Source organism: Melospiza georgiana, chromosome 11 (genome assembly GCF_028018845.1).
Source record: "Melospiza georgiana isolate bMelGeo1 chromosome 11, bMelGeo1.pri, whole genome shotgun sequence".
Taxonomy (NCBI): Eukaryota; Metazoa; Chordata; class Aves; order Passeriformes; family Passerellidae; genus Melospiza; species Melospiza georgiana.
Genome location: NC_080440.1, coordinates 15,331,547 through 15,356,820, shown reverse-complemented (window position 1 = coordinate 15,356,820; position 25,274 = coordinate 15,331,547). Strand labels below are relative to the sequence as shown.

Below are 25,274 nucleotides of genomic sequence, written 5' to 3'. Positions count from 1 at the left end.
TAGATTAGCTGACAATGCAATTCAGCTGAGCAAGCTGGATTTTAGCAGGCTTAAAGGAACTGCCTGTTTGTGTATGCACTTGACATCTTCTTAAGTTGCCCATAAGAATCTATGCCTCAGCAGACACTGAGGGAAAACAAATCTATTTATCAAAGAACACAGAAATCATACTTTTCAGTTTTAGGAAGAAAACAGATGCACAGGAGATGTTTTGCAAAAATGTACTGAAAAGTCACTGTCTAAAGTCATGCTCTAAGGGTAAAGTCTTTGTAATCCTCTAGGAAAACAGATTTGTTTGAACGTGGCTAGAATGAAACATTTATCAGTTATCTTTCAAAGACAAAGGGTTTATCCTCGGAAGGTACTTTATAAGGCAAAATGAACAGACTACCAGTCTATTAGGAATTTTTAAAATAGGCTTTAATATAGGAAATAAACTTCATGACAAAGCTGAATAACAGTTTCCTAGACCTGTATAAAATCTGGAACTATCCAGGGAGATGCACTATTATGTACATTATCTGACACAGCAACAGCTGAGTCTGTGCAGCAGCTCTGGCTCTGCAGCATCCTCCAGCTTGTGCTGCAACCCCAGTGTTCCTGACTGCTCTTTAAGCCAGCAGCAGCTCTCCAGAGAGTGCTTCCCACCTGGTTTGTTACACATAGTCTGTATTAAAATCATAGGCATCATCCTCATCTGCAGGTTTGTCTAAGCTGAAGGACAGTGATCTGGAACGTTCATTTCCTGAGAAGAGACAAACATGTGTTAGTGAAACCAGTGCAAATCCTGGGGCTCCCAGAGCCCATCCCTGAGCCAGGGTTCTGAATACACACCTGCCCTCTGCTCCTTGGGATTTGTAGGATTTGTTTGGTGTTTTCCAGGCTTTGCTCTTCTGGTGACCTGAACTTGGCTTTCCTACAAGTCAGAGGTCAGACATTATTTTAACATCATTGATGAAATTTCCATGCAAATGAAACCTAACAGAGCCTGGGGAAAGTGTGGATGGCCCCTTGTATAGCTGAGCCTCACTGCTGAGGCCAAGTGACTTGGAACAATGTTGCTTCCTTAATTCAGGAAAAAAGCCCCGTCCTAATAAAACCCTCATTTACCTCTTTGACATCATCATCATCATCATCATCATCTTCTTCCATATCATCTTCATCATCATCACTTTCTGTGAATTCCTCTTCCTCCTCTTCGTCTTCCTCTTCTTCCTCCTCCTTGCTTGTTTCCATGTTTCCCCAGTTTGACCCTTCCTCTATCACTTTATTTTCCTCTATTGTCCCATTTGTCATTCCAGCTGACTGAAAAGCAATGCTGCTTGCTGGACTGGGGTGCTTTAAAGCTGCAGAAAACACAGCAAGTGTCTGTTCAGCACAGATGTAATGCCCAGCCCCCAGGTGGGGACACTGCAGTTCTGTCCCCTCCCTGCCAGACAGGGCTCCCACACAGGGTTCTGCCATCAAGGCAAGGAAATTCTCTGAGAAAAGCTTTCCCTGAGGCATTTACAGAAAACTGCTAAGAGCTGGAAAACCTGGATTTGAGTGTAGGTGAGTTTACCCAAGTGAGTTTAGATAGCAGGGAAAAATTCTTTACTGTGAGGATGGTGAGGCCCTGGCACAGAGTTCCCAGAAGTGTTCAAGGCCAAGCTGGAGGGGGCTCTGACTAGTCTGGTCAGAGTGAAAGGTGGCCCTGCCCACAGCTGGGGGTTTGGAACAAGATGAACTTTAAGGCCCCTTCCAAGCCAGGCCAATCTGTGACTCTATGGTTAATGGTAGTCTATTACAGGAACAGTCCTACCTTGAACAGTGTTGCTGTTTTCTTGTTCTAGGTTATTTAAATTAAAGCCTTCCTGCATTTCAGCTATTTTTTGTTCTGTAAGATAGGGTGGTGGTTTCTGAGATCCTGGAGGTTGTGAGTAGTACTTTATTCTGGCTCTGAGAAAATAAAAATCAGCATTAAAAAACAACTATTAAATCACTGTATTTAAAAATAAAACCCAGAGCACAAAGCTCTCTAACTAATAACTATTTAACAGCAGTTCAATAGATAATAAATCTGACTCTGAAGTTGTCAACAGTATTAAGGAATAGCCCACTCCTGAGAGGAAAATGCAATACTACTGAGAGGAAAATGCAATGGCACGCTGTCACCACAGATCACCTGCCTGTAAAAGCAGCTGAGTCACTTCAGCAAGGGAGATAGTCACAGTCAATTACTGAATCTGAGTTACATTTATTCCTACCCTCAGAATATAGGAACCACCCTGAATTTCCACAGAAAGTTTGCCATATCCTTTCCTGTCCAGAAGAGGACAACATAGACTTGGTATTTGAGAGGAAAGCACATTTCCATTACAGACACTGTCTGTAGAGTAATGTGCAACAGGCTTTGACTCTTCTTGTGTAACCTTCACTACTTCAGAAAATTATCTGTGGATGGCATCCTCTAAATCTGATGGACAATCCAGCTCTTTACCCAAGTGAAATGTGAGAAAGGAAGGGAAAAAAGCAGCTTCTCCTTTTTAAGTACTTTGCTGGACTCAGTGCTTCTGCTGTGCTGGATTAACAGTGAGAAAAAGGTGAGCAGTAGAGAGCAAAGTTCACAGCATACATACCCTGTCCAGTCACAAAGCACTAATTTAGCCATATTTTCTATGTCAGGAACACCTCCCTTTTTCAGCATGCCCCTCTTCTGAGCCAGTAAAGATAAAAACTCTTCAGGGTCCCTGAAATCTGGGATGTTATAGTGCATCATTACCTAGGGCAAAAGAAAATGGCACATTCAGAAAGACATGCCCATCCTTCTCACAGTTTTAGGAATATAAAAGAGCAAATAAAGTTGGATAAAAGTGAGGACAGAGTAAGAGAAAAGCTGTTTTTCTCACACTCGTGGGAGTAAACATTAGAAAGTAAAATGCCTACTTCATCAACAAACTCATCTGCCATTCAAGCAGACTCGTGGGTGTGCAGACACAGTGTAGGTGCACAGTTTGTGATAATTGGGAGTGGGGCTGGGGCTGAACCTCATCCCCAGTGGGCACAGCTGTGAGCAGCAGGTGAGCAGCACTGACCAATGAGCCAGGGAGTGCCCAGGGGCACTGCCCAACCACCAAAGGGAGCAGAGGGCACACAGGTGCAGGGCATCAACAGGAGGGGATAAAAGGCTGGGCTGAAGAACAAGACAGGCAGATGCTTGAAGCCTTCTGAAGAGTTAAGGTGTTACTCTGTGTGGGCTGAAGCTTGCTGAAGTTGTGTGGGGATACTCTGTATTGTGGCTGTCTCAAACACGACATGTGCTGCAACAGGACAGCACACTGGTCTGTGAAAACTCTTCTCAAAGAACTGAAAGGCAATTAGGCTTAGGTTAATTTGCTTGAAACTAGAGTGAAATCAGAGTTGGATCTGAGGTCTTCACTGTAACCTAGGCAGCATACAAGCAGTATCATCATTTTTCACTCTCTGATTGTATGGTGATGAAGTCTTAAAAGCAATGCTCTTTACTCTGGCTGTCAGGATTGTGGCATGCTGTTCTGCCTTCTGTTTGTAAGGATAAAGGATCACCCTTGGCATTCCCACTTTGAATGCTTAGGAAAGCAGTTCAAAAACTATCAGCATTAGCTACAGCAAAATGAACTTTCATTACTGGGCCTAAGAAACCTACAGAGAAGTCTGATGCAGTGAGAGACATAGAAAAAAGATGGAGCTCACCTGCTGCTTACTGCAGTGATTTATTATGGCATTTACTCCTTCAAGCACAACTGCTGAGTCTGATCCTTCAGGGTCTATGATACTTCTCAGGGCCAGAGCAAGGGCACTGTTAGAAGGATCTGCAATTATACTTGGACTGTCCAGCATCTTTGTCTGCTTATCAAGGTGCACAGCTTGCATGGACCTGTTCAGAGGAAAATGCACTGTGAGCAGATAATCACAGTGGATGGTGATGGTGAGAGATGCAAGACACAAAGCTCAGTGTTGGATTGAATGTACTTCATACAGTCAGTTTCAATGTTTTGTCATCATGTGCTTTGTGTAGGATAGACATTTAAACAAACAAAACATCAAGCTTATGTATAAGTTTATCCCTTGTGTAGATAAGGGACACATAAGGAGAGAGCTTGCATCATACATATCAATACCTTTCATCTTGCAGATTTTAATGTGCATTTAAAGCTGCACACTGGTGTGCTTTGCCCCTAAAGGACTGAAACACAAACTCATGGTAACTGACACACAACAAACAAGGAAAGGAACAGCTTTGATCAGGCTGAGCTTACTTGGTAACACCTCTTGTCAGGCCAACATTACAAGCACGCTTTCCTTTGAGACTGTTGATTATGCTGCTCTTTCCCACGTTAGGGAAACCTGAGGAAAAATCACATAAATCCTTGTAAGTTAAATAAGCAAACAGCTTTTTAACACCCATCAAAACAGCTTCTACCAGTTATCTTTGCTAAGGTAAGCATCAGTGTGAGATCAGAGTTGGATCTGAAGTCTTCACAGAAATAAGACAAAGAATGTATCCTCATTTCTCACACTTGTAGGATTTGTAGTGCTGCATTCCAAGGGATTTTTGTCAGGCATGAGGCAGGCAGTGCCAGTGAAGCACATATCCTGCCTTCTTTGGGCTCCCACAGATCCCTGTGGAAGTGCACCATGGATCCCTGGCAGCTGAAGCACTACAACACTGAGAGCCTTGGATCAAAGAACAGTGACTGGAAAGCTCACTAGCAAACCAGGTGTTAGCAGTTTTACTCAGTCCAGTAATACAGGATCCCAAAGCTTTATGGGAGAAGAAAACTCCTCCTGTTTCTCCAAACACTTACCTACCACCCCAACCTGAATGGCTCTGTCTTGGGTCTTGCCATACCCTTGGAGAAGCTTCAAAAGGCATTTGCTTCCAAAATACTGAGAGGTTTCTGAGAAATCAACACGTGCATGTCTTTTTGTGACCTGTTCCTGCTACAGGAGTCAAAGGCAAAAAAACCCCATGGTCAGGAGCTATTAAGGAAGATAAAATATGGACACAGATTTATTCATCTACTGTAATTGCAGTGGTAAGAATTCCCCCACTGTACTGCAAAGCTCAGTCAACGTGTAAAGGCACATCCATTAGTCCCAGAAGTGCAATCAAACCAGGGGAAAAGGAATTTTAAAGATGTTTTAACATGTATGACTGCAAACACATGACCTCTTCATGGGACAGCCTGCAGTGCTCTTACCATAGTCTTGTCCTTCATCATTGTTGCTGACTTAAAAGCAACAGTTGGAAACTCTTTCTTCAAATAATTCAACCATTTCTCTATGTTGTCCTTTGGCACTAAATCTGGAAAGAAGAGCAGTTCTTTCACTCCTTAAATTAACCTTACCATGACAAATACCCTGAGAACTCTAATATAAAGGACTGAGTGCATTCCCCAAAGGCCCACAGGGTCTCTGCCTTAGCAGAGCACATGACAATTACATTTCTGGCCTCTGTATTAGGTTTTTAATGCTGGGGTCTTGCTAGAAGACTTTGTATGGTACAGAATGATGTTCTGTGAAGGATTACCCCACAGTCCTTGCAAAGGCTACTTCACCACAAAGTTCCCTTTGCTCTTGTTGTTGCTCTTGGTATTTTATTTTCTTTACTTAGCTGCTGGTACTTAGTAATTTGCAGCCTTATTTGTGAGCTCAGAGTTGGATCTCATGTCTTCAATGAAATGTCAGATTCCTTTAAAATCTTCATAGCTCACCTACCAGAGGACCACAGTGCCAGTAACACTCTGAGAAAACCTGTGTTGCTTACCAATTTTGTTCAGAACCAAGAGCAGCTTTTTGTTCCCTCCAGAGGAAGTGACAGCTTGCTCCAGCTGAGGACACCTGCAGCCCATTGGATCTCTGGCATCCAAAACCTCCAGAACCACATCTGAGGCCTCAAGCACCTGGGTCAGAAAAAAGACAAGACTTAAACATGACATCACAGACCAGATGACAATCCTGGTATAGCTGTGGCTTAGAAAAATAGTTGTTAATATTTTCTGTTGTAAAATCCCTTATTTAGTGTTCTAGTTTCTCACAGACAAACTTTGTGTTCTAAACAGTAATACAAAAAAAGGAAAATAACATGTGGTCTTATTACTGACTCTCATATAGTGATATAAAAATAGTTAAAGCATTTCACCTTCGTGAGTTCCCTGCAAAATGATTTCTTAGAATTCTTATTCAGCGGTTTTTTAGTCCTTCCTTTAGATTTGCCAGAGGATTCCTAAAGCAAATAAAAACAAAAGGAAATTATTTCAATGAGAATTAGTGCCTAATATTTGTATGTACATTCAGCATGAAATTGTAACATGCTGCTTAAGAAGGTTCAGTTTCAGAATGACTTCTACATGTTCAAGAAATCCAAATCATAGAGGACAGGACCCCTACCTGTCCCTCTGCTTTCTCCTTGATTGTGGCTGCATTCTTTTTAGCTTCCAGCTTCCTCTTCTTTTCATGTTCTTTCTGTCTGTTGAGCTTCTGCTTTTGTTTCAGTTCTTCAAGCTGATTGCAAACAAAACCCCAGGCCACATAAGATATCTTTGAAAGTGGTAAGGAAGAATGTTCTTTCTCCCCATTCCTCACCCAAGCTCCTCAGCCAGCTCAGTTAGAAGTCGGCTATCCAAGTGACTCTGGGGATTTTTATTTTTTTTTTTTTGCATCCTACCCAGAGGCAGCCATGCATTAGCTTGATCCCAAAGCAGCAGCTCTGCAGCCACCCCTACAGCTGACAAATCTCACATTAGTCCACCCTGCAGACAGCAGATCCCTATTTTCTGTATAATCCCATAATGCCATCATTTAACTCCCAGCACCCTGATGGGCCATTTCTGTATCCAAGCACCACAGGGAGTTCTGACTGCGTTAGAAATGTCCCTTCCAGCACGTTCCCGTGCACAGTGAGGAAACAAAAGTTAAAAATAAAAGAGCAAATCATTATTTGATTTGCTCATATTTCCAGCGTTGCACACTGTACCATGCTGGAAATAAATGCATCGTTTTTCCAAAGAACGAGTCTGCTGGGACCGTCTACCATGACTGTTCCTCCGAGTGCTCACTTATGCACACAAAGCTTCCATAAAGAGAGGGATGGTTTTGCCCTCTCGGTTTTTGCCCTCTTTACCACAAACTGCGTTTTACCCTCTGCTTTCTCTGCTCCGCTTCCCGCAGAAGCTCCTCCTTAAACGGCGCCGCACTGGGAATTCCGGGATCTTTCTTGGGTTTTTTGTGTCCGCGTTTCTTGGCCTCTTTCCGGACTTTCCGGTGGTGTTCTCTGATCTGAAGCGGGCACAAGAAATCTCCTCAGCCCAAGGCCCGGAACCGCAGCGCGGCGGCCCCGGGACGGCCAAACGCGGCACCGGGGCCGGGCCTCACCTTCTTCTGGATCTTGTAGCGCTTGTGGCAGCTCAGCCTCTTGCTCGCCTTCCGCAGCTCTGCAAGGCACCGCGCCCGTCAGCGCCGTGCACCGACACGCACATCCCCGCCACCGAGCTCCCGCCGCCGCTCCCCCGAGCCCCGGTCCCCGATTCCCGCCCCCTCGATCGCCGCCGCTCGCTTGGCCACAGGCGGCCGCCACCCCCCGGTGCTGGGCCGCCTCCCGCGCCCATCCTGGCCCCTTCTGTCCCGTCCCGGAGCCGCTCCCGGCGCTCACTCGGTCGCTTCATGGCGCCGCCACGTGCTCCCGCCGGCGGGCGCTGCCGTAAAGCGCGCCGGCGCTGCCCCGCCGGGGTGTCGCGCGGGCTCGGCGCGTTGGGCGGCCGGGCGCGCTTTGCGACAGCGGCGGCGGCGGCACCGGCGGTGTCGGGACGGGCGGTACCGGCGGGACGGGACGGGCCGGGCCGGGCGGACCCCGCGCACCCACCCCGGGTCGGCCGCGGCTGCGGGAGGCGGAGCGGAGCCGGCGGGGTGAGCGGCGCGGGCGGGGCGCGGGCCGGAGCTTGGAGGCCGCTGCCTCCCTTTGTGTGGCGGCGCCGCCCGAGCGCGCAGCGGCCGCGCCGGGCCCGGGGCGCCGAGCGCCGCCCGCCCCTGTCACCCGCCCCGGGCCCGGGCCGTGTCGCCGGGCCGGGTGCGCCTCAGCGCTTCCTTCCCGCCCCGTTCCCGCCGTGTTCCCCGTGCCGGCGCCGGGCCGGGCCCGCGGGGTGACAACGGCCGCTCCCGGGGCGGGCCCGGGCACAGCGGCGGGTCCTGCCCGCGGTGGCGGCAGCGCGGGGCGGGCCCGGGACACGGTCCGGAGCCGGGAAAGGGCTTCCCTTTGTTTCCTGCCGGGGATAACCCCTCAGCTCCCGGGCTGGGGCTCCGCCGCCTCGGGGCAATCACACGTTCGGTGTCTTTGTTCCTTGTCCCGGTGTGGATAAAGCGGTGGCTGTGTTGTCTCTCTCGCTTTTCCCCAGCTTTGCCCTTTCACCGTGCCTGGTCGCTGCCAGCCCCCTCTTCCCATCCCGTGGCAGCTTTCTGTGCGATCGGTAACCGGGGGAGATTCCGGCTGCGTTTCCCTCCCCTGTTCCCTTGGCTAAATTTACCGTGTTTCGTGTTTCTGGTGAAACGTGGGAGATCCTGATGGCAATACATACTATCCGTGGTATCTATTGGTTTTTAGCTCTCTGCCAGGAGGCAGAAAATGAACCTCTAGAGTGCTAGAATGTTTTATTTTAAGTGTGTGATGTCCGACGTGTGTAAAACCTGTTGGTGTGGGGAGATTGGAGTGACACTTGTGGTCCTTCTGTGCAGCTTTTGGGAGAGACAGCCTTCCTTTCCCCGTTGTGTATATCAGTGTACCTGTGAATTAGTAATTCCTTGCTGTGGTTTTGTGACATTTTTCTGGCTGGTGAGGCAATTACCGAGGAGATGCTCAAGCTCCTGTTGCATTGGAGGTGCTCATTGATAGCAGTGGAGATTGTTGGTGTGACTGTTGTGAGCCAGCAGTGCAATTGCAGAAGAAGCTCGGGGAGAGGGGTTCTGCAGTAAAACTGTGTTTCTGTGCACAGCTGAGCTCTCTGTGCTGGAAGTGTGGCAGTTTAGGGAGAAGTTTGTGTTTTGGAGCCTCGCCTTCAGTGAGTGTTACATCAGCAGGTCTCTCACTGAGTGTTTGTGATGTTGTCCAGACAGATCAGTGTTTTGCATGGTTATTGGAGGAGAAAAACGTGTTTTGGAGGCTGTGTGTGAGTGGTGAGGGTACCTTGATCACAGCAGTGTCACAGTATGGCTGAGAGCCACAGCATTGTGCCTGGAACAGTGGACATGCAGCAGCTGATGTGCAGCCTGCAGGCAGGTGCTGGCAGGGAGGTTCCCGAATTTTTATTTCAGGATGGGACTGGACTGAGTGTACTCTTGGGTTCCCGGTTGAAGCAGAATTATTGATTCTGGTAGTCCCTCCTGCCTTTCTTCCACAACCCAGGGCTTGTGTTTCCCAGCATGTACCTGGTGCAGCCACTCCAGACTGTAGCCCTCAGATGGAAGTTGGAGGCAGTGCCAAGGCTTGAGGCTGTTGTCAGTTCCCAAAATGAATTGCCTGCTGATAAACCACAGGGCTTCTCTGCATGTCCATGTTATGAAAATGTCCAGAGTGCTGAACAGGAACAGAACCTCTCTGGGGTTAGATTGAAGGCAGGAGTTGGAAGAACTACAGAGAAGCAAACATTTTGCCATAAAATGGTTCTGTATATTTCACATGGAATTTCTGTGAAAATAATCAGGCTTGGAGACTGCATAGAAATTGAAACTGTTTTTTTTAGTGTATGGCTGCATATTTAGTGCTTACTTCTGAATATAAAAATCTACCCTGAAGAGTGTTGGAGGTGCATCTTCTTAGAGTTTATTAAGTGTTTGTTGACCTTAAGATTATGTTGTTATAAGCACTTTTCTGCTTTGCATTCTGTAACTTGCAGCTTTCTGGTTTGTACTCTCAGGTCAGGTATCACTTCTGTTTACTTTCTGCTCTGCTTGATGAATCATTCTCTAGCAAGTGGCTGTGAAATCTCTAATGCATATTCAGGAACATTAGAGAAATGTATTTTTACTGTGACAATGACAGAAGTGTCTAGCATTCTGTGTACAAAATTACTTCGTAGAGTTTCTGCTGGGCTAAAAAAAGTTGCCTTCTGTTTCTTGCTTTTTTTCTCTGTCACTGTAATTATCCACTTTATTCTTTGATTTTATTCTTTATCTACCTACTCTGAATTTTCTTTCCTCTCTCTTTCCTTTTTCTTGTCTTCCAGTTGTGGCTGTACTAACACCATTTCTGGTTTGGCACTCTTAGAGTGTCTCCTTCTCGCAGTATCTGTGCTTGCCCATCAGACACTATGAGGAGATTGGCTTTTCGAGGTGCTGGTTCTACTCTGGTAAATCTGGTAAATTATTGATTGTGTCTCCATCCCTCTGCCTTGACCTTTTGCTTTTCTTTTTCCTAACTGTTAATTATTCCTACCTTATTCATCTCACGTGTGTGCCTGCACTTATCTCTGTCTCTAACAAAAATGCTTTAATTCAGTTATATTGTGCTGCCATACCTTGTCAAGCATCTGAGTGCCTCCTAAAAGAGATCCCTGGGTTTGATTGGAAAATGGGGATAGGGATGGATGCATCTGTTCTGTCCTCAGCCTTTGAGATGGCCCCAAATAAAGATACTTTTCTGGTGCTGTCAGTGGAAGTTGGGAAAGAGCCAACAACTTGTTCCATAAATTACCATAGTTGTTGGATGGTGGTTATTCATTTGTCACTGCTTGTGTTGGTAAATGCAAAGCTATGGCCAAAAGAGGAGGGGGCTTTCCCTGCTTCCCCATGGTTGAGCCATACATCCCACACAGAAAGTGGGAGCAGGAGGTCCCAGGGTGATCCAGACCTTCTTTTCACTTGAATGTAACACAAGGTATTCTCTGACCCTTTTCATTTGTAATTTGTTTTGCTTGGTTGTTTTTTTTTTCTCTGTTGGTCTGTTTTTTGTGGTTTTTTAGTTTGACATGGAATGAAGAGTTTTTACACAGTGGTTTTGCTTAGTTGTTGTGCATGTGATGGGGTATGAAATTGTGGAATTTAAGAATATATTCTGTGAAGAGTTGCTAATTCAGTGTGAGCTTGGGGGTTTCTGGCCTTGCTGTCATTGGTGACTATAAAACTGTAGGAGCATTTTGATTTCCCTTTACCATTGGGAATTTCCACCAAGTTGGAGTTTACAGAAATAGCATTTGGCAAATGTATCATGTGAAGCTTTGCTAGCTCTGTGGGTAGCTCTGAGCAGAGGGTTTGGATGCAATGCCAGGGCTTTAAGAAGGTTTCTGTTCATTATAGAAGAAGTTGGATTCCATGGGTTCCAAGAGGCGAAGAGCAACCTCTCCTTCCAGCAGCGTCAGCGGCGGGGACTTCGACGACGCCCATCACTCCACCAATGTTCCAGGCCCCAGCAGGAAGAGGAGGAGACTTTCCAACCTCCCAACTGTAGATCCTGTTAGTACCTTCTTACTGATGGCACCTTTTTTCTTGGGGATGCTGTATCCCTGTGTGGATTATGCTGGAATGTAAAATTAATGACCTTATGTTGCACATGTACACTGGTCCTGAATCTGTTCCTGCTTTGGCTGAGCTGTGTTTAGGACCTGGTTCAGCTTTGGCTTGGCTTGGTCCTGGCTCACCACTTTCATGTTTTTCTTTGCTGTTTTGATTTTGCTGCTTTTCTCTTTTTGCTGACAATTTTAGCAGATGGAAGGATGTTGGAGAATGAGCTGAAATCATAATGTGCAGAAGTAGAGAGCTTTGTCTGCGTAGCAAATGCAGAGGATGAGTGGGGAATAGCACAGGCAGTGATTGCTGAAGTGTACAATGCCTCTGCTATGCCTGTGCATGAGCAGTCTAATGTTAATTAACTGCAGGGCAGAAGAACCCCTGTTGTTATTGTAGATGCCTGCAACCTGGAGAGCATTGCAGTGAATTAATTTACATGTTGGGTATTTTACTTAGAATTAATATTCAAATAAAGCTCCTTGTGTTCAAAAAATAAATGGAGATCCTGCAGTACCTGGCACACTTGTCAGGTATCCTGCTAAAGTGTGAGGTGCTCCAGTTGCTTCTCACTTCTGCTTTAGGGCATGCTTTGGATTGGCAGTTTGTCCTTCCCTTTGTAAGCATGCTTTTGTTTGTTACCTCCTTAAAATTCTCTCCCTTTTCCTTATTTCATTGTTCTTGCCTTTCAGATTGCTGTCTGCCATGAGCTCTACAACACCATCAGAGACTACAAAGATGAGCAGGGCAGGCTCCTCTGTGAGCTCTTCATCAGGGCACCCAAGAGAAGGTGAGGCCACAGGTCTGGTTAAACCTTGAACCTGAGATTTAATCAGGGACAAGTGGAAATTGATAAATACTTCAGCAATAATTTGTGAAAAATCTAAGCTAAATTTGCCATCATTTCACATCAGTGTTTGATTTAATTATTCAATGGGATGAGCTTACATTGGTGCTCTTTTTCAGGAAAAAAAAGGATACACTGAATTAATTTGTATTACCTGCTTAAAACATCCATGCCTTGGATTATAAGATATTCTATATAAGTGGTGGGATGTAATACTAAGGACACAGCTTGGGAGGGTTAATAGAAGTGACCCTTGAAAATGCAGTAGCTGAGTCTGAATTTTCTCTTAAACTCAGAAAATTGAGGACAGTAACAGTACATGAAGTGAGCTGACTGATAGAGCACTGCCCACATCTTTTAGCTGTAACAGAAATGTATTGGAACTTTCTTTGGTTTATTTAGTCATAAACATGCACAAGCTTTAGTGCTGTGGTTTGGGTTTTACTGCTTGGAACATGATGCCTGTTTTTGTCATTGCAACAGAAATCAGCCAGATTATTATGAAGTGGTTTCTCAGCCAATTGATTTAATGAAAATCCAACAAAAGCTGAAGATGGAGGAATATGATGATGTGAATGTGCTGACTGCTGATTTCCAGCTTCTCTTTAACAATGCAAAGGCTTACTATAAGGTGAGCAAACTAAAGGCTCAAATCCATTGTAAAAGGAGTAGAGATGTTCAAATTCTGCCTTGGTTTGGCTAAAACCTCTTCAGTTTAGGCTGAAGTATTATTGGTAAGAAAACAGCACATATTGCAGTTATTTGCATAAATTTCCATAATGTTGCCTGTATCTTTATAAAATGCCCTGCTATAACAATTTTTCTGTGGAAAATCATAAAATAAAGTGGGGATGATCTTCATGTAGTTTTCCAAAAGAGGTTAAAAGCAAAAACAGAGATATAAACTGAGAAAAATATTCCTCTGTCAAAGCCTCCTCATTTTACAACATCCTCTGTGTTTACAACACCCTCTCCACCTTTGAAATGGAGAAAGATTTCTTTTTTTTTCCCTCCCAGAAGGAAAAGTTTATGCTCACAGCAAGCTTATGATAGGAGTGCTGAATCTTTCTCTTCCATTTGCCACTTAATAAAATAAAAAAAAGGCACAATGACTGTCATAGTCAGTGATGATTGATGTGAATTTAATGTCATCAAGACAATCCCCATGGCAATTCCCCCAAACTGGGTGTGTGTTTTATTATGGATACTAATGGGTTTTATTGCAGTTTTCATAAGGAAGTGGGGGAAAAAATTGGATTAATATTGTTTAATGTTTCACTCCATAAGCCAGTGAAGTTGTATGTGGTGAATGAGATGGTACAGCAAATCTAAACCTGCTAATATTGCCTTTCACATATCTTTGACTTTGAAGATGATCCAAATGAGTTCCTTCTGAATAACCCAGCTGGGGTAGCCAGGTGACATCCAGAAAGGCAATGTTTGTTTCACTTGTGTGCGTGTAGTAGCTTCTCGAAAACAGATTTGTGGCTTAATGCATTTCTACATTCTGCTTCCAGGAGGAAAAGCACAAAGATTTCCAAATCCATTTTGTACTCCTGGAGCTTTGCAAGGCACTCAGTGTGAAAACCCCAGCATTAATGGGTTGGTGGCAGAAGAGAATGACTGGGATTTTACAGAATGTGTGCTGCCTTTACCTATAGAATTGTGGGCTCAAAATTTGACTGTGTCATAGAGATCTTGCATTAGACTAAAAATAGGTATCCATTATTGCAGGATGAAGGAATGTTGGCATTCCAGAGATTTATGGAGCTGTGGCACAAAAACTTAACCTCTTCTTCTTTTCACCTTTTACCTTCCCCAGGCAGCTCCATGGCATGGACAAACCAGGGACAGGGATTGATTGTCAAGGTCTTTGTTCTAGCAGATGTTTTATTGGCAGTGCTCCAGCAGAGATGCAGCCTTTGGGGTTTTTTTGTATTTCTGGTCAAGTCTCTCACTCCTGAGCATCTTGCATTCATACAGAAGGAAGCAGATTTGTGGAGCAGGATACCCTTAAAAAATCTGCTCTTCATAAGCAACATCTGGTCTAATGTGCTGAGAATATTTAAGCCTAATAAGGCAAGATTAAGAACAGTTCTCATGTTGGTTTCTCATTTGTATTACAAGCTGTCAGAGGTTGAGAGAGTGAAGTAAGAAGAGTGCAATCAGCAGTAATAAGGTGATATTATCAGCAGGAATACCTGAAATAGAGCCTAAATGACAGAGGAGAGGGAAGGAAAAATACACGGGTGGAAAAGCTCTCTTTGTTCTGTGTAGCGGGTAATAGGCACGTGCTTGCTTGCCACTATCAGCTCTGTATTTTTAAAATTAATTTTCTAACTAATGCTTCTACCTCTTCTAAAAGATGTATCGAGAGGTGTACCCAGGTGGTAGCATGTTGTCAGGTTCTTTGGAATTGCCCAGTGAATGCTGAGTGTAAACCAAACCATTGCAGTGCTTTCAAAGATATTTATTGGCATTCTTCTATAGAAGTTCATTTTCAAGTGCCATGCCATGACAGCAGTATTGGCATTAATCAGATTTGTGGCATACTGAAATTTAATCTGTTTTAAATGCTGATGGTGTACTTCAACAAAAGCCAATGATTTCTCAGATTCATCTAGTTGGCTTGTCCAAGCCTCGACCCAGCTAGTTTTATTGCAAAGTTTTCTGAAAGGCTTGGATGCTTTTGAGTGATACAGGTTATATTTTCTAGTGCTTATTGTAATTCTTACCTCCTCTGTCAAAGAACAAATGAAGCAGGAATTTCCTAAGTTTTCTATTGCTCATATTTAATAACTTTCAGCTGGTAACTTACAAATTTCCTCCAGATGAGAGTGCCCTGAATTTTGATTGTAATATTTGATTTGTTTTTACAGCCAGATTCTCCTGAATATAAAGCTGCCTGCAAACTATGGGAGCTGTATTTGCGCACAAAAAATGAATTTGTTCAGAAAGGTGATGCTGAGGATGATGATGATGATGAGGAAGGACATGACAATCAAGCAAATTCTGAATTAGTAAGTGTGGGCATGACAGCTGCAGAAGGGGAGGGCTGTAACTGTGGATGTCAGCTGGCTCTGAGAGGGTGAAATTCATTGAGTAACATTTTCATTGTTAAATTATGCCCCAAAGGGTATTTGTTGTGCAAGTTTATTAGTTCATCACTTCACAACATTGTGTATGTGTTTCACTTTTGCCTAGCAAAAAAAGCTGTGAGGGTTTCTGATATTGGTAAAGCATGGTTCTGGTTTAGTTGGAATAATATGAAGTGTGCTTGGGTTCATGCCAGCATTGAGGTTGGTTACAAGGAAGATTCATGTCTAATGACATCAGTTGTCAGCCAGTGCCCCATTCAGTCAGTGCAGCTGTTCCTGGAGTGTTATGAGAGGAAATTTGGGCTAGCCTGGTGTTTGTGATGTTGGGATGCACGTTTTCAGTAACTGTGGTGTGTGTCTGACAGTCTGCAGTGTAAAGATGAAATTAGAGTTTTTTAGTGTACCTTTACCTGCATAAACAATACTGTCTTCCAAAGTTGCATCATCTATTTTGTAGCTGATTTTTTCTGCCTTTGAAATATTCAGCACAACTTGAAGCCCTCCACTCTGGCTGCTATTCAAACTTACTTTCTGTAATTTTTGTTTCTTACATTAGTCATCTCCAGGTTACCTGAAGGAAATTCTGGAGCAGCTTCTTGATGCTATAGCTGTTGCCACAAACCCCTCAGGACGACTCATAAGTGAACTGTTTCAGAAACTTCCTTCTAAAGTGGTGAGTATTTCAGTAATGTGGGTTGTGTGCTAAGCTGGAAGCCTGGACATTTCTGTAACTGGTGTTACAGGCTCTGATGGCCATGCTCAGGGTGCAGCTCTCTGTTTCTGCCTCATCAGTGGCAAACTCCTGTACCTGTTTGTACTGCTCTGTTTCAGAACAGTGGTGTTCTGTTTTTGAGGTGAAAGTTTTAACCAGCAGAATAAATATTCTGAAAACTATCACCATGGCTTTTCAATCAGACCTGGTCTTTTATGTCACTTTATTGATTCCTTGTATCTGCCTCATTTGAGGCTTACACTGTTCTTACCTTCAATTCATCTAATGGCTTGTTCTGTGAGCTGTTAGAATAAAACCTTTGTGACTGTTTATAGTAATACATAAATTCTTTCTGTTTTCCAGCAATATCCAGATTATTATGCAATAATAAAGGAACCCATAGATCTTAAAACCATTGCCCAGAGGATACAGGTATGAACATATTAATGTGTCAGGGTACAGCCTTTTTTAACAGAATTGTTAGAAGTCACGATTTATGGTGGCAGGAAAGGCAGTGAGCTTTCCCTCTGCTATTAAAAAACCTGCACACTGTGGTGATTCAATGTTCTGTGCTGGGTTAGTGCTGCAGAAGATGCTGTGTGGAAGATCAGGCATTGTGAGCTGTGGAGTGCTGGCTTTGAGCCAGAATATCTCGGGTTCCTTGATGTTTAATGGCTTAAAGCAGTTCCTTGACAAGTGCTGCTCATGTAAAACATAGGAGTGCTGAGGCTTGGTTGTGCATTATCATCACCTACTTCTGTTCTAGTGCTATAAATAGATGTTTTGTACTGATGCATTTTTCATCTCACTTCTCCAATAATTTGAAATACTGTTCTGTAATTCTAGCATTTTGTATAGTAGGGATAGGACATAGACTGATTGAACTAGAGAATAAAGTTAAAACAGCATTTTGTCAGAACTCTTCAAAGTAAGGGTACTGTTATCTTTTAAGTGTTTTTTCAATCTTAGCATTCATGAGCTTTATAAAGACTTAGCACATATCTATGCTACTGTCTTTGATTACTTTTTGCAGATACTTATCTGTTGTCTTTTCAAATAAGTTGCTTTTCTATGAACATTCCTTTTACTGAATATGAATTCCTTTGCTTTTCACTATTGGCTTAGTTCTCATGCTGTCTGAAAGTTGCCACTTTAACCAGTTCTGCTTCTTGTTGTATAGAATGGAACTTATAAAAGCATTCATGCCATGGCCAAGGACATAGATCTTCTGGCAAAGAATGCCAAAACCTACAATGAGCCTGGATCCCAAGTATTCAAGGTTAGTTTCAGTTGTTCATAGTGTGATTTGAGTTCAGATTTTCTTGACTACTTTCTATGCTGGTTGATCTTTAAATAAGTCTTGAGCTCTCAAGACCCTGATTTTATTTTTTTTAATAGCTTTTAGTGGGTTTTTCTTTTTTCCATTGCTTTTTGTAGAATTGTGCAACCGTGACAAAAAAATGAGCCTAGCCTGAAGCTGCTCAGGTCTTCTATTCAGTTTTTTCAGGCCACTGTAAAAATACTGTGTGGGAGTATTTCAGGCACACTTTGTTCCATGCTTCATTTCTCATGCAAAATTGTTTTATATCTAAATGTAAAAACACCTTAATTTTTGTTTTAGATAGCTGGATATATCTGATTACAATATTATTCACTTTCAACATTAAACAAAAAAAACTCTTTTCATTGACAGGATGCAAATGCAATTAAAAAGATATTTAATATGAAAAAGGCTGAGATTGAGCACAGTGAGTTGGCCAAGTCAAGTCTCCGAATGAGGTACTGAAAATTCTATAATCTCATATGAAAACCTCTATTGACATTCCTTTAATTGTGCTGTGGAGAGTATAGTGGGAAATAATGGCTTGAAAACTTACATTAGTGTTGTTTTATTAGTTGTACATTGGTTAAAATAGTTTTTGAAAGAAAGCTTTTTTCTTTGAAATACTTCTACAGTGAAATATTTTTGTGATGTACTTGATTATGAAAAATACTGTCAGTGGATGTTTAATAAGTTATGGCAAATTTCCACCACATGTTTATAAGTTAATAACAGAAAATGAATAGTGAGGAACAAGATGCTTTCTTTTATTGAAAAGTGCTGGGTATTCTTGAACCTTGTTAGGAACTGAAACCAAAGAGCTCACAGTTAGGGGCAAAAACATAGGAACAGAACCTTGGGCAAAAGATACTTAGAGGGAAATACATTCTTGTTTGAAAAGCAATTTTAGCTGTGAAGAGAGGCACAGGAACCTGAAGATCCAGATTTATTAATCAGTGAAGCAGAGATTTGGCCCTGAATATGCAGGTATAAAACACTTGATCAGAGTTGATAGCTCTATTTGTTTCATGGGGTGATTTTACTTAGGAAACAGCATTTTCTTCCTGTGAAAATCCATAGTGTACAGAGAAGTGATGCAGTCATTATAAATGTTTCTTGACTGAAATGCAATTAAATTTCTTCTGATATAAACATTTTACTTATAAGTAACACTCAAGAGTAGGTTTAGATATTATTTGTCAATGTGAGCTGTGTCATTTATCCCAAAAGAATTAAGCAACGTCCTGCAAGCCATTCAAGGAGTTTGAAAACTTTCAAGGTGGAATCTCTTTATCTGTTTGAGCTGTTTACTGGTATTTGGGGCTGGGAAACCACTGTTGGCATTTCCTGCCAAGGTGTGTATGGTACAGCTGGAAACACTGTCACTGCCTTACTTAACTGAAAGATAGTTTCATTTTTTCTGTGTATATGGTGTCAGTTTTATAAGTGTTGCTAGGATTATTGTGTGAAAGAAGTGGAAGTTGCCTGGTTGATTTTTACTGCTTGGTCTTTTGAGAAGTGGTTTTTTTTGGGTTGGTTTGTTCAGCATCAGCATCCTTCCCATGGTTGGGTGAATCATTGCTGGAGCATATAAAATAAAAAGCAGAAATACTCTTTAAGGAGCAATTCCTGACACATAGGTGAATAATTTTCCTTTATAAAAGTATGTGTAGTGGCAGAAGATTTGGATTCTACAGACACTGAACATCCATATGTGTTTGCTTTGCAGTGACTAGAACTACACAGAAGCATAGAGGTTTTCTGTTTAAATTGTGATTGTATTTCATTTTTGTCACTGTGTTGGCCATTGATGAAGCTCAGCATGTCAGGGTGTGTGTCATATTTTTTTCTGAGGCTCAATGGTTTTTCTTTAAAATCTGATTGCGTAAGAAGGGATGACAGATAAATCACACTGATATTTGTTAGCTGAATTCCTCTCTTGCACTGCCAACCATTTCCACTTCTCAGCTGCCTTATTCTAGATGTTCCTCTTGTGCATTGTGTTCTCAACAGAACTTCAAATCCTGAAGTAATCTATCAGAATCATTGACAGCTCCCTTCTTTGTTTCTCTGACTTGGGGGGAAAAAATAATGCATGAAGCAGACTACAACAATACTGGGCTGGATGCAGAAAAAATGTGGATAAGAAAAGTGTCATGAAAACCAAACCTTTCACCTGCTATTGTATTTCACTGGTTGCTTTTTCTGTTGAACCATTCTTTTTTTGTTTGTTTCTTTCTTTCTCAAGAATCTGCTTCACAGAATCATTATTCTTATTTAAATTCCTAAGTGTTGAATTGTGTTAAAGGGGAGTTCTTTACCTATTGCTGATTTGGGTAAAACTCCCTCATAAGTTTACTTTTGTACATTTTCTATATTTTTCTTCTGAATTTGCATCTGTTGTTCTTTGTCATTGATGGCTCAAACTCAAATCATCATAATGCTACTAACCTAAGCTTTATATGTTGCCCCTGTGTCAAAAATCATGGTTTTTATTGCAGAGCTCATTGTCTCCTTTGCCATCCTAAACTGCTCTTTGTGGGTGCATTTAACTGTCCTCCCTTAAAGTGACAAAATTGAATTGTTTGATAATATGCACTGTCAGCCAATCTGACAGTGGCTTTAATGTTGATAAACATGACTGGACCTGTATGATTGGCTTTATCTGGATGCTAAGGAACATTTTGTTGGCTGCTTTCACTGCTGTTTAGGCTGAGCTGTGTGTATAGCTATCAATGCTTGAGCTGAACGTTACTTTCCTCTGACTTTATAAACAACATCCACATAAATGCTGGAGCACTGAAAGGATCTCACTTATCTTTTAGCTTCCAAACATCTGTCTCTGAACTTTTTGGCTGATCTATCAAAGTGATTCTGTAAAAAGCTTTTTTTTCTTGCTGCATCTTTTCATGGGTTTAAGGTGGGCCTGTTTTTTTTCCTCCCCCCTTTCCTTGGCTTGCCTCTCCTGCCTTAAGGACTGCATCAAATTTGGCTGCTTCCAAGCTGACAGGTCCTTCCTCACAGGGTAAAGGCAGTGTTGGGGATGAGAGAAATTCTTCTAACAAATATTATCGGTAAGTAAATTGTGCCCTTGGAGGAAAAGCTGGGTCCTCATCCTATGGAAATGCTGAATTTTGTTTGATTTTCTTCCTCATACCTGCCGTGCTGCTGGGCTTTGGATTAGGATGAGATGAATGCTGATAAGACACTGATAGTGTAGTTATTGCTGACTGGGGAGTGTGTGCAGTCCATGCTGGCAGTGCTCCCTGGGGTGGCTACAGCAGCTGACACTGCAGCACAGGGATAAAGGGATAAAACCACCTGGGCTGCTCAGCTGGGCCTGGATCTGCTGCTCAGGCTTAGAACCTCTTTGTGAAAGTGCCTCATGCTCATGGCCCCAGGGCCTGGGCCACTGAACAGCAGCACAGCAGCCAGGGCTGGCTCAGGGTGCTGAGGCTGGAGTGGCCCTTGTGGATCTCCACTGGCAGTGGGAAGGTGAATTACAGCTCCAGGGGCCTTTGGGAAGAGGGGCTACAAGTGGATGTGCTCATGATCCAGGTGAGGATTGCACACCATATCATTGTACTGCAGTATAAATGACCCAGGTGAATGAAGCTTTTTTGGTGAAAAGAGGCAAAGCACAGCAAGGACAGAAGCAGAAGTGGCTTCATCACACAGCAGCCCAGCACCAGCACTGCTGCCCTGCAGGACTGCAGGGACAGATGGAACCCAGAGTCAGGGACTAAAGGAGCTCAGTGGATGTTTTAGAGGGATGGCCCACACACTGAGGAAATGATACCTGTGTGTTTGTATCAAAAAGGCAGAAAAGGATGTGTGGGAGAGTGCAGGGCCCAGGCATGCCCTCAGCTCATCTGCTTTTACCCAGTCTTCACTTGGCCCCTGCAGGACAAGGCTGAGCCCATTTCTGGAGTAGCCTAAAGAGCTGATCTTGTAAAAAGGCAGAGAATGTCAGGCATAGCTAATGTAGTGGGGTATGAAATGCTGTGCCCCAGGTTTGGGACAAAAGAGAGGGATGCTGAAGAAGCCCAGATGAGACTGTAGCCAGTGTGGATGCCAGGTTACTCCACCTAAGCATAGGAGGCTGCTTCATGTGCAGGCACTGTGTGTGCTGAAAGTGCCAAAAGTGAGGATAAGGGAATGAGAGGAAATAGAATATACAGTGTGTGGAATTCTTTCCTGTAGATAAATCCCAGTAAAATAGGATCAAAACCTAAAGTTGTTAATTGGGAGAGACTTCTTATCATTCCCCTACTCTTGCAATCAATCAAATACTCAAGTATACAAAACAGGACAGAAGGTGGTAGGCTGAAGCTCAGTTTTCTGACTGTGTTGGATGGACCAGCTCATATAATAGAGGCAGACTCATGGCTTGGTAAGAATTTCTCCTGTTAAAGGCTCTGGCTTTCTTTGGTCACTGTCATAAGCTGTGTTCCTGCTTATGGAGTCATGACTTGTTTGCTCACACACTCTGGGTGACTGCTAATAGTTAATGTGATAACCCTTTCTTTTTTTTTCATTATAATTTTCTCTTTTTTTTTTATTTTTCATTTTAAAAATTCCTTTACTTTTTCTCTTTCATAGCAACAAAAGATCAGCCCAAGGGGATCGTTTATCAGCAATAACCATGGCACTGCAATATGGATCAGAGAGCGATGAGGATGCAGCTTTGGCTGGTAGGAGCTGAAATGCAGTTTCTCTAATTCCTTTCATTAAAATGTTCACATGATCAAATCTGTAGAGCTCTTGATAAACTCAGTGACATTTATTTCAAAAATGTTTTGTACTTAGTGTGTGATTCCTTTGACTCTTACAGCTAGTGAAATAGGGTAGGCCAAACTTGCTGGCATACTTTGAGTTTTCTGTATGTTTCCAAGTGTTCTTTCCCAAGCTTTAGGGAGCTGTTGCCTGTTTTTATTCCTTCTAAAACTGGGTGCTCCATGCAGCAAAAGAGATTGGTGGTGCTGGAATTGCTTCTTTGTTTAATTTTTTGTTTACATTATTTCTTCAATGATGTTGAAAGATGCATCTGTTCAATATGTATTATTGGGGCATTTATTTCTTACCTGGTAATTGAGCTGTACTCCACACAGTTTTCTATTGGATGGGTATGTAGAATTTTTTGAATTTCAGCTCTTGCTGTAAGCAAAAGCATTTTGATTCCTGGTTAGCTCAGAGTTCAGTTACTGCTTCAGAGCAGCTGTTTTCTGGGAGGTGTGGGGAATATTTATTAGCTGGGTTTTGCTTTTTTGTTAACTGTTATTTTTTCAAGTTGCAGTGCTATAAAAACATGTAGCTTTTTATGTTTTAGTGATTTAATTCTTGCACTGATTAAACCACTTTCTGGTGCCACCTTTGCTATGGACATTATTGTCATTTTTTGTAAGACCTCTCTCTGTGTGCAAGGCTTTTGCCTTGCTGCTGTTGAAGCTCTTCTATCTTTATTGCATTCACCTAAGAGGCAATGTTATTTTTTTTAGCAGACCTGTCCCCCCCTAGGATTTTCTGTGCTTCCAGTGTACTACTTGGACAGCCCTGTGCTGCCAGTTTCTGGGTGACAAGGGCTTTTCGTTAAACCAAGTGATATTTTTATTAATTGCTCTGCTGTCTCATTTCATTCCTCTAATGCTTGTTAAAATAAATGAGAACAAGGCTGCATGACTGAACATTAATAGAACTCTCTCCTTGAAACAGAGCTGAATCTTTATGAGCTTCTTTGGTTGTAGCTGTTGCCTAAGCAATGAACAGTATCAGTTTCCAACAGAGTTTATCCTGACAGCTGCAGATGGTGTTGGTGTGGTAGAGCTTGTAGAACATTTCCAGCCCCAGTGTAAAAGTTGTGAGCAGCTTCAGCAGCTCCCTTGCTCCTCATTATCAGTCCACAGAGGCAGGCATAGGTGGTCATTATGTATTACTTGCATGTATTTAATTTTGTAAACAAGGCTGTTTTGTTTTTACTGTCTCATTTAGAGAAGGTTTAAGACTGGATGCTGCTTTTGGTTTTACTGGCAACCATCTTCAGTTGGACATGGAGCTTTCATTGTTGTTGGGGTGGTCTGGGACCACAGAGGACAGTGGGGTTTTTGTGGTATCTGCAAACTGTAGTTGTGGTAACAGCACAAAAGGACTGCCTGTCCCTCTCCTCTGCCAGTGCTTGCTGGGGACATGGGACCTGGTGCTCTGCACATTAAAGAAAGTACAGTCTTGCATCAGATTGTTTGCTCTATAAGAGCAAAAATATTATTATGGCAAAAATAATAATTTTTCTGTCTTCTGGCCTGAGTAATACATTCTTCTTTGGCTCTTAATAGAGCAGGTTTCATATTAGGAGATCAGAACAATTTTTCTAGATAGGTAAGAATATATGATGTTTACACATCACTTTTAAAGAACATGCACATTATAATGAAAATGTAGCTGTATATTTATTTATATTTATTTACAGCTGTATATTATGTAAATATAGTTATATCTACGACCATAATGTGTATATATTTACTCATACCTGTATATTATGTAAATATAATACAATCAAACTATAATACATAAATGCTTTATTTTAGTATATTTTGAAATAACTAATTAATATCTAATTTACTTAGATTTCTTTTTAGGGAATGCCTCCTTTCAACACAGTGAAAGTACATTTCTTGTTTAGGGTATTGAACTGTTTTGTTGCTGCTCACACACAGCAGAGAACAGCAAATACTTGACTGGTCCCTTTGTGTTTTCTCTTTCATAGAAACAAGTTATTCTGCTTTTTCAGTTTGTTTCTTACTTTTGGTAGAGTGCTCAGAACTGAGCAATTTGAGTAAACAGACCAGACTGTTTGAGTAAACTAAACCATAATCTATTTTTGAAACTTCACCTGATTTCAGTGGTAGCTCCAGTGATTTGTTTCTACCTGAGTTACTGTGTCCAGCTCCTGCTTTGCTGGCTGTGGTGTAGTAGGTGCTGGGCCATTAAGTGATGATGATTGGCATCATTAGGATAATTTTGGGTGTCTCCCCAAATCAGTAATGCACATCCTGAGTGCATGTTTGCACATCTGCTGATGCCTGGGTGTGTTTTAGCTTTGCCTCTGACCCTGGCAGGTCTCACACACTGATGTAGATGTGGTGTCAGGCTGCAGAGCAGCAATGACAGCGCTGTGTTGTTACAGTCTGAGTGTGCCCTGGCTTTGTCACCATTTCTGTGTGACTTCACTGAAGGTGGATAGAGAGCTTGAAGCTGTGGCAGCCTCCTCTGAGCAGTAATGGAAATGCCAGCTGGAAACCTGGTGTTGGAGAGCTGTGTAGCTGAGTGACTCAGTGTGTCATCTACCAGACTCAGAGGGGAAAAGGGGTGAATAATTTGACTCTGGCATGTGCAAAGCCTTGTAGATTTTATGTTATGTCTGTCTGCAAGGTACAAAGTGCACAAAGTGTTCATGTGACTTAGAAGTGTAGAAGGATTGGCCATTTATTGCTTCCCATCCTGTTTCCAGTACCAGTGTTTTCTCTCTCCTGTTGTGTTTCTGTTATTCATGTAATGTTTCTCCTAATTTTATCTGCAGTAAGTGTTAGCTCTTCATAGGTTTTCTTTCATTCATCCTAATCCTGAAACAAGATAACCAAAAAAGTTTGCCATGAAGTTTTTAAATATTTACTATGAATTTTGTAGGCCTATTAGATAATCACTGTAAAACATTTATTTCTTCTTCATTTGCTGTATATGTTAGAGGAGCATCATCAGGTTTTAGTATCAATTTTTTCTGTTAAGCTTCAC

The 25,274-nt window shown here is 42.5% G+C and overlaps 2 protein-coding genes and 4 non-coding genes across 24 annotated transcripts in view; 1 reads left to right on the top strand and 5 right to left on the bottom strand.

Annotated features, from left to right (window-relative positions):
- Positions 1-100: 100 nt before the first annotated feature.
- GNL3 (G protein nucleolar 3) lies at positions 101-7,727 on the bottom strand. 2 transcript variants are annotated; one of them, XM_058032273.1, is made up of 15 exons: positions 7,673-7,727; positions 7,396-7,454; positions 7,162-7,299; positions 6,412-6,525; positions 6,164-6,247; positions 5,789-5,924; positions 5,223-5,326; positions 4,827-4,962; positions 4,278-4,365; positions 3,712-3,895; positions 2,619-2,761; positions 1,802-1,938; positions 1,120-1,346; positions 835-916; positions 101-745 (listed from the first exon to the last, which is right to left on the bottom strand). In XM_058032273.1, the coding sequence occupies exons 1-15, from the start codon at positions 7,683-7,685 to the stop codon at positions 657-659; spliced, it is 1,734 nt and encodes a 577-aa protein (XP_057888256.1). In that variant the 5' UTR covers positions 7,686-7,727; the 3' UTR covers positions 101-656. The 2 variants fall into 2 exon arrangements, with proteins under 2 accessions (XP_057888256.1, XP_057888255.1); XM_058032272.1 differs by having other exon boundaries at positions 102-745; positions 1,111-1,346; positions 7,673-7,726.
- Positions 3,381-3,457, bottom strand: LOC131088344 (small nucleolar RNA SNORD19). The gene has a single exon (XR_009115091.1). It is a non-coding gene; the product is annotated as a small nucleolar RNA SNORD19 (small nucleolar RNA).
- LOC131088345 (small nucleolar RNA SNORD69) lies at positions 3,960-4,035 on the bottom strand. Its single transcript, XR_009115092.1, has one exon. It is a non-coding gene; the product is annotated as a small nucleolar RNA SNORD69 (small nucleolar RNA).
- Positions 4,464-4,534, bottom strand: LOC131088343 (small nucleolar RNA SNORD19). The gene has a single exon (XR_009115090.1). It is a non-coding gene; the product is annotated as a small nucleolar RNA SNORD19 (small nucleolar RNA).
- Positions 5,661-5,733, bottom strand: LOC131088342 (small nucleolar RNA SNORD19). The gene has a single exon (XR_009115089.1). It is a non-coding gene; the product is annotated as a small nucleolar RNA SNORD19 (small nucleolar RNA).
- A 122-nt stretch (positions 7,728-7,849) lies between the features above and the next one.
- PBRM1 (polybromo 1) overlaps positions 7,850-25,274 on the top strand; it is a 57,066-nt gene continuing 39,641 nt past the window's right edge. For 4 of the 18 annotated variants that reach the window (XM_058032322.1, XM_058032332.1, XM_058032321.1 and 1 more), the window contains exons 1-12: positions 7,850-7,926; positions 10,236-10,358; positions 11,305-11,460; positions 12,204-12,301; positions 12,842-12,989; positions 15,238-15,378; positions 16,013-16,129; positions 16,532-16,600; positions 17,349-17,447; positions 17,862-17,947; positions 20,465-20,563; positions 22,092-22,183. In XM_058032322.1, coding sequence (XP_057888305.1) covers positions 10,320-10,358; positions 11,305-11,460; positions 12,204-12,301; positions 12,842-12,989; positions 15,238-15,378; positions 16,013-16,129; positions 16,532-16,600; positions 17,349-17,447; positions 17,862-17,947; positions 20,465-20,563; positions 22,092-22,183 — 1,144 coding nt within the window. In that variant the 5' untranslated portion in view covers positions 7,850-7,926; positions 10,236-10,319. Of the gene's footprint in view, positions 7,927-10,235; positions 10,368-11,304; positions 11,461-12,203; positions 12,302-12,841; positions 12,990-15,237; positions 15,379-16,012; positions 16,130-16,531; positions 16,601-17,348; positions 17,448-17,861; positions 17,948-20,464; positions 20,564-22,091; positions 22,184-25,274 lie in introns of all 18 variants that reach the window. The other 14 variants (XM_058032331.1, XM_058032319.1, XM_058032330.1 and 11 more) reach the window with 7 other exon arrangements.